Source organism: Lonchura striata, chromosome Z (assembly GCF_046129695.1).
Source record: "Lonchura striata isolate bLonStr1 chromosome Z, bLonStr1.mat, whole genome shotgun sequence".
In the NCBI taxonomy this organism is placed as follows: Eukaryota; Metazoa; Chordata; class Aves; order Passeriformes; family Estrildidae; genus Lonchura; species Lonchura striata.
The window spans coordinates 79081660-79099306 of record NC_134642.1 but is presented as its reverse complement, the minus strand read 5'-3'; the positions used below and the strand labels follow the sequence as shown (position 1 = coordinate 79099306).

Here is a 17647-nt window from a genome sequence, read left to right as displayed (position 1 = left end):
TACAGAAGACAATCCCCTCTGGTTGGCTCTGCATGTTCTGTGTGTGATGCACCCCAGATGACTGACACCTGTCACCCTGCTGATGGTGCAGAGCCTGCCATTCACCAGCATCCCAGGACGCTTCTGCAGGGCTGCTCTCCAGCTGCTCCACGCCCAATTTACACTTTTACAAATTCCTATCTACAAAGCAATTTTTATGCAAACTGCTGCCACTAAACTAGGACAGCTTTGACTGTTAGTTCTGTCTCTGGAAGCACACTCAGAAATTTAGTGGGTCATCAGCCTTATCGTCACTTTGCAAATCAAGATAAGCAAACAACAGTGATCTCAATTAACACAGGTTTTACAAGATGAAAATCACAAAGACAGACAGAAACAAGATAGGATTTACCTTCAATCTCAAAGGTCTTTTCCCTTTTATGTCATGCAAGATTGTTACATTAATGTATTTCTTCAAAATCCCTTACTCTTTTCTCCTCTCAACCAGCTTCTGAGAAGAGGATAGATTTCTCCCAATTATTATTTAACAAATTAATGATTGAAAAGAATGAACAGTTTAATAATGCGGAAAAAAAATCCCAAAACTATTTGTGTATACTCAGAGTTCAAATTTACAGAATACCACATCTAAACTTCTGAGTTTAGAATGAGTTCACCAAAGCTATCATCTTAAGCAAGCAATATAGCATAAAAATAGCAAAAATTAATATTCCATCTTTTGAACTGCTGTCAGATACTGTCAGGGCAAGGTATTAAGAACCTCCAGCCAGTTCTCTGTCCAGTGTCTGCTGGTCTGTGAGGAGAGCACATCCTGGGGCTGCATGTCTGTGTGTAGTGGAAACAGTACATCCAAGCTGGTCGCACACTCCATAAGTAGTCACCATGATCTCTTTCCACTCCCTTGGGTTTCCTGCTCTAGAAGCTTTATTTTGTACAGAAGAAACAACCCTACTCCTTCCAAGCAAAAGCACTGGTAGTATATATGTGTTGAAACACTTGCAGTAGAGCATTAATTTTAAATCTATGCAGCATGCTGGCCTCTGTGAGTAAGACAGACCAGTTCAGCCAGTGTTACTTGTTTTGTCTTAACAATATGAGAGTTTCAGTCAAAACTAAGCTTAAAAAAAAAAAATCTTAATAGGAGTTTCCCTCATTGCAGCAAGAACTACAGGCAACATTTGCCACCGGTTGTATAATAACAATTTTAAAGGCCTCTCACAATGAATGCACCAGCCATCTAATAAGTATTTTCTGACCACTTGGCTGTTACAAAGAATAGTAGGACAATGATTTAATGAAAGATTTTTTAACAGCTCCCTTATTTATCATAGATGTGAGCTTATGCTGCTGTAAAGCTACAGTATGTACCACAGAAGTCACAAATTCTGAATTATTAAATCACCTGAGTTGCAGCAAAAACATTCTTACAGCAGACGCAATGTGGCATAATGTGGTAGGTGCACACTTAGTATTTCTAAGCTCCACTAAATCACAATGTTGTCAGGGAACACAAGCCTAGAGAAATTTGATGAAGTATTTTTTATGCTGTAGCAGCATAAAATGGAATTATAATATTAAATACTTAGAATCCATGTATGTTTTCCTTTATTATATATTTCAGATCTATTGTGTCACATAAGAGCACTGCAAAATATTTTCTACATTCAATCAGTAATGAACTGAATAAGACTACAATAAACATCCATAACTAATGTATTTACACAAAACCTGTAATTTTTTCCAAAGAATACATTGTATCAAAAATCAGTATGAACCTCCCAAAGTGACACTGGCTCTGTTCCAACTTCCAATTTTTACCAATATATGAGCAACCCTTTCAGACTTCAATATCTAATGCCAAAATTATTTAAAACAGATGCTAGATTTTATTGAAGCATTTAAACTTCTTTAAAAACCTGTAATGAATGGAGTATATTATTGTTTCATGTCAACATTATTTCCTTATTTATAAAGCAGTAATACTTAATAAAAAGATTCAAGGATGAAAATATTTGAAACACCCCACAGACACACTGAACTATACTTAGATCTCTCTTAGATCCTGCAGAAACAAAAATAATTGTGCAAACAGCAAACTTAAGTGGAAGCAGTTACTAATCCAACCAAATGAGATTCAAAATGTAATGAAATATCACACGATACTTACAGTTGTCCTACAGTCTCTATTTTGTATTCTTAATACATATTCATTAAATTATTTCAGAAGATTTGTGACTTCTTTAGTGAAACCATGGTTTTTCCATCTGGCACAAATTTTGGCGTGATATGTTTTTCTACAGCACCAACATCAATATGACACATTCTAATCACCTTGTTACTCAGCATCACTGATTAGCACAGCCCTGTAAACTCAGCCTCGTATATACTCTGAGACTGTTACTTTGGACTGCCTTGTAAAATGTTTTCTCTGTTTTTTGTCAGTATCACACATCCAGAATGTTTCACAGGGCTGTCCATTTCATTATAGAAAAATAATATAATAAGATCTTATCTTTAGCACCAAAGACCCCTGCATGCCCTATGACTCCAATGCCCCAGTTCTGCAAATGAACATGCTCTGCATTCCCACTACATATACTTGGTGGAATTCTTTTAACAAAACTTTCTAATCTAGAAGAGACTATTGCATCCAATCTGTCCATAGAGTCCCCAAAACTGAAGTATGCCTCGTTAAAGAGGCACTGGACTAGTTCAGCTTGCTGACTTCATCCTCTCTCTGCCTATTATTTCTTCCTATACATTAAAAACCATATGAATGAATGTCTGGGAAAAAAAGGGCAGAAAACTATCATGCAAATGACTAACATCAACCAGACTGCCTGACACCTGGAGCCTCCATGTAAAAGAAAAACCAACCAGACTGCATTTGTGATTCCTATGGGAATAACTGGGGCAAAGGCTAGAAAAAACAAAATAAATCAGGCAGACACTGGTGGCCATAACAAGGCAGAGCAACCCAGCCCAAGGTGGAAGTGGCAGCCAAGTCTCAGTGGTACTCCCTCTGCAACACAGTTGTCCCACTGCTTCCCTCGGTGCACATGCAGAAGCAATGCTAGCAGAGGGTTCCCCAGAACAGCTTCTGAAACACAATCTCAGACACTTTCATCTTCCTCCAGATCTGGACAGCACACAGTCTTCCATAATAAAGCTCCTGCACTCCTTCAAAAATCAGTTCCCTTTTCTCCACTAAAAAACTATAAAAAAAATCCCACCATGTAATTTACCCATTGCACAAACACTAACAAAACCTGTAAACTAACCAGTATCATTAGTCAGTCCTTAACACTTATCTTTCCAATTAGGGTGTCATTTATTCAAAGTTACACTTCACTGGTGTAAAGTAGCATACACAGAAATTCACATTTACCTAAGAATACTTCCTGATTCCAGAAAATCATAACATCACTTTCCGCTGTACAAACTTTGCCAACCTTTACCCTTATCAGTTAATATCATCTACCATGTGTGTTTAGCCCAGAGCTTAATATGTTTTAATAACTCAACTAGAAAACTAGGAAGCAATTATCTTCACAAGCTGAAGAACCAATTGTACCTCTTTCACTAGCAGCTCTAATCTCACCCAAAAGCGGCTTTACTATTCTACAACAAAGCAGAAAAAGTTACTACATTTCAAAATCACTACTCCTGCAAAACAGAAACACTTGTCAGACCACTTTGTGTGATCTTCATTCTTTTCCTGGGGACCAGCTTGTACAGGTGCTAGACAAATGCACACATAACCCCCAGGGTAAAGCTAAAATTCTATGTCCTAAGAGGTGGTTTTCCCATTTAGCTCCAGAGAGGCAAGGCCAGTCACTGCCTTACAGACTTGGACAGTCCCTACAGAGGAACAGACTCTGTTTAAAAAAACATCTTACATAAATGAACCTGGAAGGGCTATTTTAGCACATTACTTGCAAGAGCTGATGTCAAAAGATTTTAATTTGTTTAACAAAATGGTTTTCAGCTCATTTTCAATACTTAGTTATGCCCTCTCACTGCTCTGGTAAGCACTGTTTCTGCTCTTGTTTTCAGTAATTCTTGAAATCATGAAAAACGGAATCAGTTTCTACATTAACAAAAGTAATGTATCTTAATAGCACATAATCTGAATAAGCATAGTTTACTGAATAAAGAATACCCTGGAATAACGAAGCATTTTCATTTTAAGACTTCCCTAACTTTCCACTTCACCAGCAAACCAGTTTGACAACTTAAAAGCTCAGAAACACCAATACTTAGAAAAATTCAAGTGGCTCTGCTGATCTGCAGCTGATAAACAACTGTAGTAGCTCATCAAATGCACTAGTATTTGTAAACAGGAACAGGGCCTGGGATGCAGCAGGAGAGAAGCAATTCTGCAACTTTTGGGAGAAAAACATTTTTATGGGCTTCAGTGTTTATCAAAGTGAGATTTTAGCAAAAATGAAATTAAGTATGAATTATAATAAGACAAATATTAGATAAAAGTCTGAAAGAGATGGTCAAAGAAAACCACAGGAGGTAAGTGTCTTAAAAACAATTTATATTTGCTGTCTATCTGAAGAAACATTAATTCAGTTAATCAAAACCACATCAAAACATCACAGCTGTGACAGACAAAATACTCCTTTATTCCAGTGGGAAAGTTTGGTGCTTCAGGAATAGAGAATGACCAGATTATTAACAGGAAGAGAGGATAAAACAGGCTAAAAATAACATACTAAGATCCGAACATCCTATTATATATTCCATTATATATACTACATATTCTGATGTTAAGTAGTTACTTGAGAATAAACCAAGATAAATCAAATTAAGTTAGATATAGAAAACATGGAACTGGATCAAATTAACATCAAAGTATGCATTTTTATTTTTAAGTCTTTATGAGCTTCTGTAAAAGAAAATGAACAGTAAAAGTTCAAGAGAGCTAAGCATAACTTCTTATCCCCTGCTGTTTTGTCCAAATTTGAGACAAATCTGGAAAGAAACAATCTCTTCTCACTGAGAGCTACTATAATTATACTATAACAGAACCAAGAATATTAACTGTCATTTAGACACTCATACAAAACCTTAAGATGGATCTTGGAATTACACTTACATACTGCCAGTCAATTTTCACTAAAGGAAGAAAAGAAAATCTATGAAGCACACATAAGAACTATTAGCACAATATTTCAATACATAATAGAACAATGGCTCTCTTTTATCTTATCATTCAAGCATAATTCAACAGGACTAAAAATCCATGCAGATTGAACACATCACTCCCTAAAAAAAAAATCTCAGTGTGCAAATGACTTATTTTCCTCTTCTAGATTAGGCTAACAAAGATTTGATGAGTTACACTGACAAGAACTGATACTCATGCCACTGTATCAACAATAATAATTCACAGACAAGTAGGCTGCAGCTACAACACAGGTGAGACCAGAGTACATCCAAGCAATTTTAGATTTCAAAAACATCCACTGAAGGAATCATACGAGAACTTAAAAGAATCACCATTTATATTTTATGAATTTTTAAGAGATTATACTATACCAAGCATACATGATGACAATCACCCTGGCTTACTTAAGAAACTAAATTAGATTTTATATTGTAATCAAGTTGCTCAGAATAAAAAATATTTTAAAATTACCTTGTTTCATTGTAAGTGTTTTAGCAGGTTTGAAAAAGGCACTAATAAGTATACAAAATGAAGTCAATCATACCTTTAGCCACAGCTTCTTTATACTTTTCTTTGGCAGAATTTACTTCTTTTATTAGTTGCCTGTAGCTAGATTTAAGTTTCTCTAGTTCTGTCTTTGTGACCTTTAAGAAAAGAGAAATATAAAAAGTATTAAAAGTACTTATTCTCAACGTTAAAAAAAAATAACATTAGTAAAACAGAATTAACAGAATTTATTATCCAAGATAAGGATGCTACACTTTCCACCGGCTTGAGAAAATCTTAATAGGATATTATATGGTTCAAATTACATGGTGCAAAATCAAAATCAATAAATGCATGGAATTAAGTAAGAGCCCTAAGACACAAATCCCCATTCACATGAATGTAATTAAAAATATAGTCAGAAAATCCAGCTAATCATCGACAATATTCCATTCCAATTACAAGGCCAAAGAAAAATTGCTAACAAATCATGCTGGCTTAAAATGTCCTATGTATAGGAAGGAATTTTTTTTGCACCTAAAAAAACCCCAGAATTTTTAGATATTACACTTCACACAAATGACTAAGGAACAGTAACTTGACATGAAATAATCTCTCAATTGTAAAACTTAAACACTAAAAAGGAATACCAAACCAATAACCAAAAAAACTCAAACAAAAACCCAACTACAGAAGCAATCAACCAAATAGGAAACCTCTACCATGAAACTGAGCACTGAACATAAACATGTTTTTGGTGACAAAATTTTTCTGTTCTACCCCAACATTCACTCAGTGTGTGACAAAATTAGTGCAGAAATAATGAAATAACTATTGTTCAAAAAATTACTGTTCAGAAATAATCCCAAATCATGAACTTGCAAGCAAAACTCAGTAACAAACCAGCCATCATAATACCAAAAAAACCTACCATGTATTGTAAAGAAAAACAAAAAATTCTGACCCCCCCCCCCAAAAAAAATCCAACAGAGTAACAGACTTCAATTGGAAAATCAAGGAAGATAAATTATTAACTACTTTTAACTGAAGTGCTCCTCTAAGTGAATGTGCAAAAAAAAGAAGTTCATTCTACTGAAAAATTGTTCCTCTTGTAGCTGGCAGGAAGAAGGCTGAAGTTCATAGTTTTCCCCTTTTTTCATGAGGCAAGGCCCAGATAACACTACTTTCACCAACATCTGAAAACTTAATGTAATTCCTTAAAGATCCAACAAAGTGTTGTCTACACTTCTATTTTTGGGCCAACTGTGCAATATTTAATTTGAAGGCAGAACCTTTTCTCCACATCAATCACATACACTCATCTCATATTTCTGCATTCTGTAAATTATACAGATCTGCTGTTACTATACACCAATAAAGGTGAGATAGGAGAAATAACTTTATGACAAACTTGTATTTAAAGACACCGTCACAAATGGAGGAAAAAAAGCAATTAGGAAGTAATGATCACAATAAAGACCTAAATAACAAGAACAGCTTCTCTTATAGAAAACCAAAAAATAAAACAGGGCACTAGCATTAGGAAACCTTTATAACAACTACATTATGATTCTGAGATTACGTTTTTCTAACAGATAAAACCAACACCAACAGCATGTCTGTACCCAAAGAACATTTAAGGAATTAAGATGGTCAAGGATTACGTTAAATTCCATTTTTATTTTAAAAGGTCTCAACCACCTAATTAGCACAGTATTCTACTTTTTCCCCCTCAAATTTCATTAAGAAAGAAAATTATTCAACATCTTAATAGAAACTGGAATAAATCTACAAGATACAAGTCCTATTACATTTATGCAAAAGCCATGTTATTTGACTGTCCTTAAGAATCTCCCCTGTAAGATTCCTCATTGTAGAGGTGTCTAGAATAAGAAAGGATTACATACATGCATTTCACCTAAACACATTTTTATGCCATCTTATCGTAAAAATCAGAGCTGCACAGACACTGATGTTCACAACCTTTGTATACTGTCCTGAGATATAATTGGCATATTACCTCTGCGCATAACAAAAGCAGAAATAATATCACAGAACATGAGAAGTCTTTTGAATTTCAGGGAATCATTCTTAAAGTGCTCCAGGTAAGGTACACAAAATATTGAACAATGTCAGCTAACAATAGGAGAACACTATTCAAATACTTCTTTGCAAATTCAGGAAGGGGAAAAAAAGAAAACAAACCCAAAAAACCTCTAACCAAACAACAATGCAAGCTTAATCAGCAGGATGCAAAATACATTCATGGCTATGCAGCCCATAATAAAATAAAGCCAATATGGTTTGTAATAATAATTTGGCAAATGCTGAGTTTGCATTATGGTTTTTTTGGAAAAGTCTTATTCTAAAAGACATTTTTATTAGAGGTTCTATTAGAGTTTGGCCTATTAACAGAAAACAAAACATTGCATAGTCTCTTTTCAAACTATACCTGAACTTCCAGCAGTCTTAACTCCATTCCGCCTTTCTTTCTTATCTTTCTTTTTATCTTCCTGCAACTCTTTGTAATTTTTATTATTTCTATCACATGCTACCAGTTTTTCCTCTTCTTTCGTTCTAACATTTTTGAGATACACCAATTCATAAATAGCAGCAAATGATTATTTGGCTTGAAGTTTTTCAGATAATGACAGCCAACAGACCATGCATCAAAAAAGACATCCCCACAGTCCCTACCTGAGGAAGATGCCAAGATTCTAGCATGTTAGGGAAACAATCTTATTACAGCCAATGTATTTAATTTAAAATAGTCTTAGTTTAAATACAGAATAGCTCCAAGTTCTTCTCATAACTGGCCCAAGAACTTTTTACTCGTCAATCCATGACAGTGTTACTGCTTTACTCAGATGTTACATTTTAATTACATTACTTCAAATCCCAAATTCTCTGCTGGAAGAAAGAAGAAACAGTGCTTTTCCTTCTCTCAGTAGACCTTTCAGACTATTGCTCTGATTTTTGACATCTGTAGCTACATTTCCCCCAGAGCATCTGAAACTGATTTCTGTCAGCTTTACTGACAAGATACATCACTTTGAACACAAGCAGGATAACAGATATGTCATGGAAAACACTCTGAAGAGTTCCACCTGCAGCCTCAATGTTTGGTTTACACTTGCTTTATATTTTAGAACAGGGACTAGAACAGCCTGTCTCCACCCAAAAGAGTCTGGACTGCCAAGAGCACTCATTAACAACAGTTTACAGTGCCCAATTTCCATGAATGCCTAGAGTGGAATTAGAACAGAAAGGAGATGGAATAGAGAAGTGTCACACAAGAATTAATTATCCTCTACTAACAGAGCATTTCCAGTGGTATCTGTCCACTGAAATTCATATGGAAGAAATTTTTCATCTTTGTCTTATTAGCTATCAGGAAAGAAAATCTGTGTAGAAAATTATTAAAATTTAAACTAAGCATTCTACATATCACCCACTATGCTCCTACCACAGTATGAACAAAACCCAAAAAAAATTATCTTAATTTAATATTTTTAAACACAGAGATTTATTATCAATTTATCAAGCACAGATGAATAAAATACCTTATACATCTCTGCTTCAATTTGTTGGTGAACACCTACAAAACTCTTCTTAACTTGCTGCTTATCTTTGATCATCATTGTAAGCCTATGCAAGGGCCCAGAATTAAGATCCTCGGCATGTGTCTTCATTATTTTGCTCAGTTGTTCTGTTTGTTGTACCACAAGCAACCAAGACTATAAAAAAGTCAGAACAGAAAAGCACTTATTAATTTCAGCTCACAACCAAACAATTATAAGAACTGTGGGAAAAGATGCATCGTTTTAAAAAAAGTCAGTAAAAGAACTAACTTTAAGCTTACCCAAATGCATTTGAGATCCTCCTGCAACTGCAAAGTCATGATTCAATCTCACTCATAAAATCATAAAAAAGCACCACAGAAAAAAATACAGCATTGAATAGTCACTCTTCAGCACTGTCCTAGTATTTCTGAATCCTCATAAAAGCACTGCAGCCTTATTTTTTTCTAATATAACCCCAACACCCTAAGAACCATGTTGCTACATCCTTTGTCCTCTGTTTTCCCCCCCACAGTTGCTCTGCCCAAGCTGCCTTCCACACCTTTGAGTGAATACCTGACAGCAATGTGCATTTGAGGAGTGCTGGTTTAAGAGGACATCAGTCAGGCCACCAGCACCAAAGCACAGACAGACACAACACCCATCCATCACTGTAACCCAGCATCCTTCTGTACTCTTGCTTTAATAGCTTTCTTGGACAGTCTGCCAGTTTTCAGGATAGCTTAATGTGCTGTGTGTGGCTTTGAATACAGATATGCTTCTACAGATATCAGAGACACAAACGTGCCACAAATTAAACTTCAGTTCAAATAAAAGCCTTGGCTACACTCAAGATTGCTGTCACACGTTGGATTCTTTAAAGATAACTCCCTGACAATGAATGCTGTGCTAAGACTTCAGAGTGGCTACATGCCACAGAATTACAAGGTTTTGAAGGCAGCTAGCATATGACTTCTATTGGCATTTATCTTTTTTGTTACTAAAACAGAAATTAACCTAAGATAAAAACTTTGGAAAATCAATTTGTTTCTTAGTTTTGGGGTTTCTTCATATCCTGTATACCAACCTATACACCTAATATTTCCATCTCTACATGACAATGCTGCAACAGAGACAAGAGTCTAGAGAACAAAAGAAAATAAAATTGATTCCCCTATACACTGGACTATCTTAAACATTTCTTCCAGCTTGTAAATATCCCACAGATTGGCACAGAGATATCTGGACTGCTTAAAGTGTAATGTTATAAAATGTCAAGGCCCAAAGGTTTCCTGCTATGGCTGGAGACCATTTCAGAAGCCATACTGCAAAGCTGCATAGGATAAAACAGCATTGAACACCTCTGTGAGAAGAGTGGGCCTTTGTGGTTACAGAACAGTTCACAGAAGTGCTCTCAGAAGTGAAAATGTAGTCAGAATCATCCATTTTCTATAAGGCTCATTTATTACTGATGAGACAACTACTGTTTAATACCAAAAAATCACACCGAAAGCATTTTTCAACAGTGCAGGTATTCTAAGCAAATGCTTAGTTTACAAGTCACCAAATTAGCTTAAATAAGCCAGAAACATAGCAATTACTTCCCTTTCTATTAAAAAAAATTTGCATATTTCCCTGTTATTTACATCACTCTTTCCATCAGGAAAATGGGAAAGTGATGTTTCCATAGGGAAATAGCAGTAAAGCAGGATTTCTGTGCTTTGTATGGTTATATTTTATTACTTTGAATTAGAAGAAGGTGAAGTGAAAATGCTTCCATAGCAGAGATTTATATGGGACAAAAAAGCTGGGTGGGAACGGCAGAAAAGGTAAAGCATTTCCTTCCACAAAAAATTACCACAGTCCAAATGTAAATGCAATAAAACATATTATTGTTTGGTTTAATATTATTTTTCAGACATATGCACACACAAAAGTGCAGTCTGAAAGCTCTTAAGAACACCTCTTTTCTAGCATTATCAGTTGCTGCTAGCATGCCTTCCAGCAAGTTTGTTGTCTTCACATGAAAAAAAATCAGAAGACAGATTTTCCCAAACACCATTTCTCTCTAAGTGTTCACTCTTACTGTATGCTTAGAGATACATCAACACAAAACAAACAACCATAACAACAAAACCAACCAAACAAAACCCATTAAAAATTAAAAAGCTTGCTATTGGTTTTTAATGCCACAAAATGCCAAATAATACCACAATAACAAAAACAGGTATTTAATATCTTAGAAGATGTAAGAAATTAGATTCATGTACCATATTTGCATCATTCTTTGGTTCTGTAAAATGACAGGAAGAGAGAAAAAAGTACCACAAAATATTAAAATAAATTAGAATGAGATTAGTAAAAAATCAGTAATTCAGGCTTTTTAACTGCCAAAATCAGTAACATAATGTGTCACTACACAACTACAAAATCCAAGATGTCACTGAAATTATAAGACAAGCCCATATAAAAGATCTGCCAGTCCAGATTAATATTTTTGCTGTTAAAATGTAGAAAACAGAGAAAATGTAGAAATTAGAGATGCAACTTAGTGAAAAATTACACCTCCTTAAGAGAAAAAAATAAAAAGGGAATGAAAATCATGCTGAAGGACAACTTGAGCACTTCTGTTCAAAACAAGATTTCCAAATGTGCCATGCATGCCTCTTTTCAAGCCAAAAAGAACGTGGCTTAAGTCAGACCTCCAGATTTTTTCAATGTATCTGCTCACAAGAAATGCTCATGTTATTAACATGAACTGTCCTAGACTGAGATACCTATGTGAAGGTTAATGGTTTTTTAAACCTTATAACACTAAATACTCTGAGCCAATTAAAAAAAAGGGCAGTATTTCAATTTGCAAGGCAAGAATTGTTGGGAGGGAGGGAGGCAACAACAGAACGTGTGATATATAAACACTGCACAGTGCTGAAGCAGCCTAGCTATAGCAGCACAGCCTTCAAGTCACACAGAGCCACTTTAACCCTGTATACATCCATCCTGCTGCACAAGGAGTAGTCCTGTTCCTAATGCTACACCACAGCCATTGTTCAAGCAGCCACCTCATAAGCCCATGACATAAAAAACTGCTTTGTCTGAAATTTAACCTGACCCAGAAAGGGTGTTTTCCTGCAGAGAGAAAATAAGGATTCATGCCAGACTGAATGCACTGTGTAACCACTGCTACAGAACAAGGGCCAAGAACTGAATAAGCCATCAAAACAGAATAGTCTTCTCTTGTCAGTAGAGAATCCAGGTCCAGAGTAAAATTTTCAAACAGGTGATAAGGGAAGTTTGCTTCATTATTACATTTACTTGGACTTGCTCAAAGTCTAAAAACCAGTAATTTGGAACAGACAGAACAGACAGCATTACCTTTTTGAAAGTCAACACGGTTATTTAAACAGAATACAAAATAACCTCACAAATATGAGAAACATCCTGAATTAATGTTTTGTTCTTGCAACACATGCTGCACTGTGAGTAACAGCTGGAATTCTAGCCTTTGCCTTGGTTTCCTGGCATTTTTTCTATTTCTGTCACAAATTCTATACAACATAAACAATAGCTCCTATCTTAAAAGAAAAGCTTACTATGGCATACTTGATTTTCAAAGCACTAAGCAAAGAAGCAGGCTCAACCCATTTATGTAAAATACTGAGTTTCAAAAATTGGGATTGATTCTCATTCAGTTAATTTTTTCAAAGCAAGACTAGAGCTCAACTTCTGCATATTTCACTGAGAAATTAAAAGAATCCATTTTAAATGCTTTGGCAATATTAACTCACAAGAAACTGAATGGCTAGTAATCCAACTCAAACCAAAAAAAAAAAAAACAAAAAAAACCCAGAACCAAAGGATATTCCAAATTCAAACTTCAGACTTACCTTGGACACATTGCTGATATAATCCAACTGACAAGCACTCTCTTTATCTACTTGGTTACAAAGATTCTGTAAAGTGGACGCATATTCTTTATCACTTTTTACTCTCATGACCATAAATTTCTTCACTGTTTCCAGTAGTCGTAGTTCCCAGTCTTGCAGTTTTAATAGAGCATCATGAGAATACTTCAGGTCACCTCCAAACCCCATTTTTTAAGGCACAATATACCACACAGGGGAAAATACAGGCTCTTCACCACATCTGAAAGGAGAACAAGACTGATGAGACAATTATCAAAAGAAAAACTTCTGGTGAGACAAAGAGCAACTATAGATGCCTAAACACTGAAATTACCTCATCATAAGATTAACCACATACATTAACCTCCTCAGTATAAACTGAAAGTAAGCTCAGAGCACTGTTTTGAACAACAAATTCTGACTGCAAGATTTCAGCCTTAGAATTCCAGTTTCCAATTCTGCAAAAACATCCCTCCCTAACTTACAGTATGAAAGAAAACAACAGCGTCTAAGACAAACACTTAAGACCAATCTACATATTTAACCAAATAAGTACAGCTAGCAATATCTTCAGACAAGCTGCCAGCTGTATCTTTCTACTCCTGCTGACCTGCAATTTTTGTCATGTTTACTGTCATAAGAGCACAGAAAAATCCACATAAAACACCAGCTCTCAGGCACTGCATCTGTGGGAAACTGATAACTAGAAGCTAGTTTGCTTCAAAACACTGTGTTAGTGGGCCATAAAACCAGCAGATTCAACCTCCCAAAAAACAGAAACTATCCCAAAGCAGGTTTCCCATCCAACCATACACTGGTCCCCTGGGTCAGAGTTCTTTAGTTCACACCATTTTACCCTAGACAGTCCAGTCTTATTGTACCAAATTGACATAAAATAAGATTGATAAACAGGTAAGAAATGCTGCCTTATGAAATCCTGTAGCAGAACCAAAGGTCAAAGACATATTGCTAGAGTTAGCTTTGAAATACACGTATCTGACACTGATAAACACACATCTACATTGTGGAAAAGCTGAAACCACACAAAGAATTCCTACACACTCTTGCACAAGGTTTTCTAATGTGGGCTGAACCCTCTTTTCTGTGTACATACCAATCACCTATTCCTATACTAAACAGCTTCAACTAGGTAAGATAAACTAATATAAACTGCAACCCTTACCTCTGAACTGCAGTACAGCCACTGCCTGTACATTGCCTATTCACTAATTCCTGCACTTCAGCAAAGTCTTGGTTCTTTTTAACACAGAAACACCAATTTCTTCACAGGCTTTACACACTACCACTTAAAATAGCAGTGTTCTAAAAACACTAACAAATTTATCTATTTATCTTCCAGTGGTCCATTGAGGGAAGTAGGACTAATATTCTTATTTTACATTAAGAACTGAGACACATACTGATGTCAACATTGTGGCAGCTCATACCAGTATGTACAAGGCTTAAAGACAGACTATTCAGAGTGCCTAGCATTTTTAGCATGTTAGGTATTCAGAAAAAATAAATATGTCACTGGCTTCAGTTACTGCACAAAATTTCTGAAGATTTTGCAAATCAGAATCTCGAGCACCCTCTAAAATAAGCTTCGTGTACTATGTGTTTATCTTCAGAACACAAACCATGCTACATAACAAAACAAAGATCCAATAAAGAAAACTAGAACAGGACCACATTACTATGTATCGACACAATACAGATAAGTCAAAGCTGTATGAGCAACCTTAAACCTGAAAGCTTCCATAAGATCTTTAATTTGAAGCTGTATATTTTCATCAGAATTATTCCTGATGGCTAGAAATTCAGTCATACATAGCAACAGTAAATAGTTTATGTTAGCTGTATTTATGAACTATGTCACTGTTAGTAGCAATATGAAAATACCTCCACAGTTAAAATTGAGGAACACTCTTGCATAACCACAAACACTTTAGCAACATGAACCAAAGAAAAAAAATCTTAAAAGTCTTGTTTATTAACATGACTAAAGCTGCAGTAGTGAATTTTCTACGCCCTTTGGATCTAGATCCAATCTCATCTTTTACAACACCATTTTAGCACATTACCCAACTCTCCTAACACAACAGCTGTGAGAAAAGACAGTATCCTTGTTTCTTACATCCAGATTTAGAAAAGATGGAAGCTGAATCTCACAGTGAAGTTCAGCCTTGTATTATGAGTAAAGAAATGGCTTGCTTGCTTTTACCCTAGCCTCTGTTTTTTACTGAGAGGCAGTATGGCAAGAGAAGTAGGAAATATTCTCAGCACGTGATATTTGTCTGCTTCTAGTGACCTACAAAGGAGATCTAGGATTACAAAAATCAATAGAACAAAAGACCCGACATATCCCACTCCAGCCTGCTAAGTTGTTCTTCATGAAGCAGTAACCACATTTTTTTCTAATGCCAACATTAGATGCCTAGATACATAGGCAAAAATTGTACACACACTGGACTCCAATCTTCGTTTTAAATTACTCCTTTCACTGTGACAGAAGCAGCAAAGCAAAAGATTGTTTTGCAAAAGTGGTAAAATTATTATTTGCTAAAACTAACAAGCATAAAGACTCAGAACTGATGATTCCCAAATGGGTAAGCCAGCTGCCATGTCATTTCCATGTAAATTGAGAAAATGTTCAATCAAGACATCAGCCAAATACTTTATTGTGGAGGTGAAGACGTAGTGAAGAAGTATTCAAGACCTAAGCCACTTAACTAAGCTTAAGTTTTGAAAAACTAAAACCCGATTCTGTAATTTAAAACCACTTCTGATTTTTAATTTTTTTAGTAATTTTAAACAATTGAAAACAAAACAGATCACACAGTCATTAATTTGAAGTAAGAACTGTAAGGTATACCAAACTCATGAACACACAAATCTGATTTTCAAATACTCTTAAAAAACACAGGCACATTTTGAAAGGCCAGTGTACGAAAATACAGTATCTGGCACCAATACAGACAGGTATTTTTCCAAATTTGCTATCTCCCTTGTTAATGATCACAGAGATGAGAGCTGCCCTACATGGTCAATACAATACAACAGAGTATTTCAGTCAGAAAGGACCTACAGTGATCACCCAGGCACAGTAATGCATTTAGATCAGCCCTGTGTCTCCACCCATGGCACCAGAAGACATTTAAGAACAGCAAACTACCTGGGCTGCTATTCGGGGTGTGATTCTCCTTGTGCTTCCCCACGTTCACAGCTACTGGATTATGAAATACTAATATTCCCATATTTTTAGGCTTTACCCTACAACATTAAAATATTCACAATGAAAGACAAAGATTCCCAGGCAGATTTTGCAACCACAGACTACAACCAAAATTCAGAAATTGGCAAAACCAGCAAAATCTGAACTCAAAAAAGTTTTAATGTGGAACTGGTATGAGATATGGGGAGTTTGAGACACACGCATACTTTCTTCTTTAATGTTCAAAAGATGAAAAACATTGTGATAGCTATTCTGGGGGGGAAAAAATCTCAAAAAAACATGGGAGAGTGTTTTATCTTAATAGAAAAAACAGAGATGGCATAATGATTTAAAACAAGCTAGACAGAGAGGTGATAACAACAAAAAAGTAAATTCATACAGAATTAAATTAATACAGAAATTCATACAGAAATAAAAGCCTTCAGGAATTGCTTTACTCTTACAGTGAAGAGATTTCTTCTGTTTCTGGTAGATACCCATGAGGTTTATCTCTTTTTCCACATGTGAACAAAGCTTACATAATTTGACATGCCAGTCAAGTTTCAAACAGAATTGTAGCATATTTTGTAAAAGCAATAAAATACCAGCACCACCATATTAGACAAATGAATTTCAGCTACCTCTTTATATTTTGAAATATTATATATGTATATATATATATATATATAAGACATATAATATCTGTTATAGACATAGATATAGATGGCTAAAAAATTACTGTACATGTAAATTAGTCAAAAAATATTTGTTAAACTTAGGAGTAAAATATGTCTCACAGTCAATTTCAAGAAAGTAGGACTTTCTTTATAGTGTTACGCCCAAAAAACAAACTAATCATTCACAGGAAGTACACACTGAATGTACATTTAAAAGGATAGTGCAAATGAGCAACCAGATCTCAAACTGTTCTAAATTTAAGCAGCATTAACAAAGACAACTTAAAATTTCTCTCAACCACCAACACAGTGGTGCAGTCAGATTCCAAACAAATCAACGTTAAATTTTTTCAGCCTAACTGAGAAACTTCAAGGAAGTTGATAGTCACATAATATTTCAATACTGTAACACTCCCTCCAGGAAATAAAGCCAGTATTCCAGTTAGTCTTGCTACTGGATTCCAGCAGCAATTCTGAAGAAAGTAGTTTGCATAACCAATGTACATTTAATTTAAAGATTGCAATCTGTCTGTGACATGTGAAAGTGGCCATGCTGTGTCAGACCAAAGCCTGAGATCAAATGAGCAAGGAAGAGCAGAGCATGTACAATGCAACACAAGATGCTC

The 17647-nt window shown here is 35.4% G+C and overlaps 1 protein-coding gene across 5 annotated transcripts in view; it reads right to left on the bottom strand.

Moving 5' to 3' along the window:
* FER (FER tyrosine kinase) overlaps window positions 1-17647 on the bottom strand; it is a 153773-nt gene that overhangs the window by 122120 nt on the left and 14006 nt on the right. For all 5 annotated transcript variants that reach the window (XM_021524773.3, XM_021524775.3, XM_031507458.2 and 2 more), the window contains 3 exons: window positions 13113-13371; window positions 9229-9402; window positions 5724-5823 (listed from right to left, as the gene is read on the bottom strand). In XM_021524773.3, the coding sequence (XP_021380448.1) occupies window positions 5724-5823; window positions 9229-9402; window positions 13113-13319 (481 nt within the window). In that variant the 5' untranslated portion in view covers window positions 13320-13371. The remainder of the gene's footprint in view (window positions 1-5723; window positions 5824-9228; window positions 9403-13112; window positions 13372-17647) is intronic.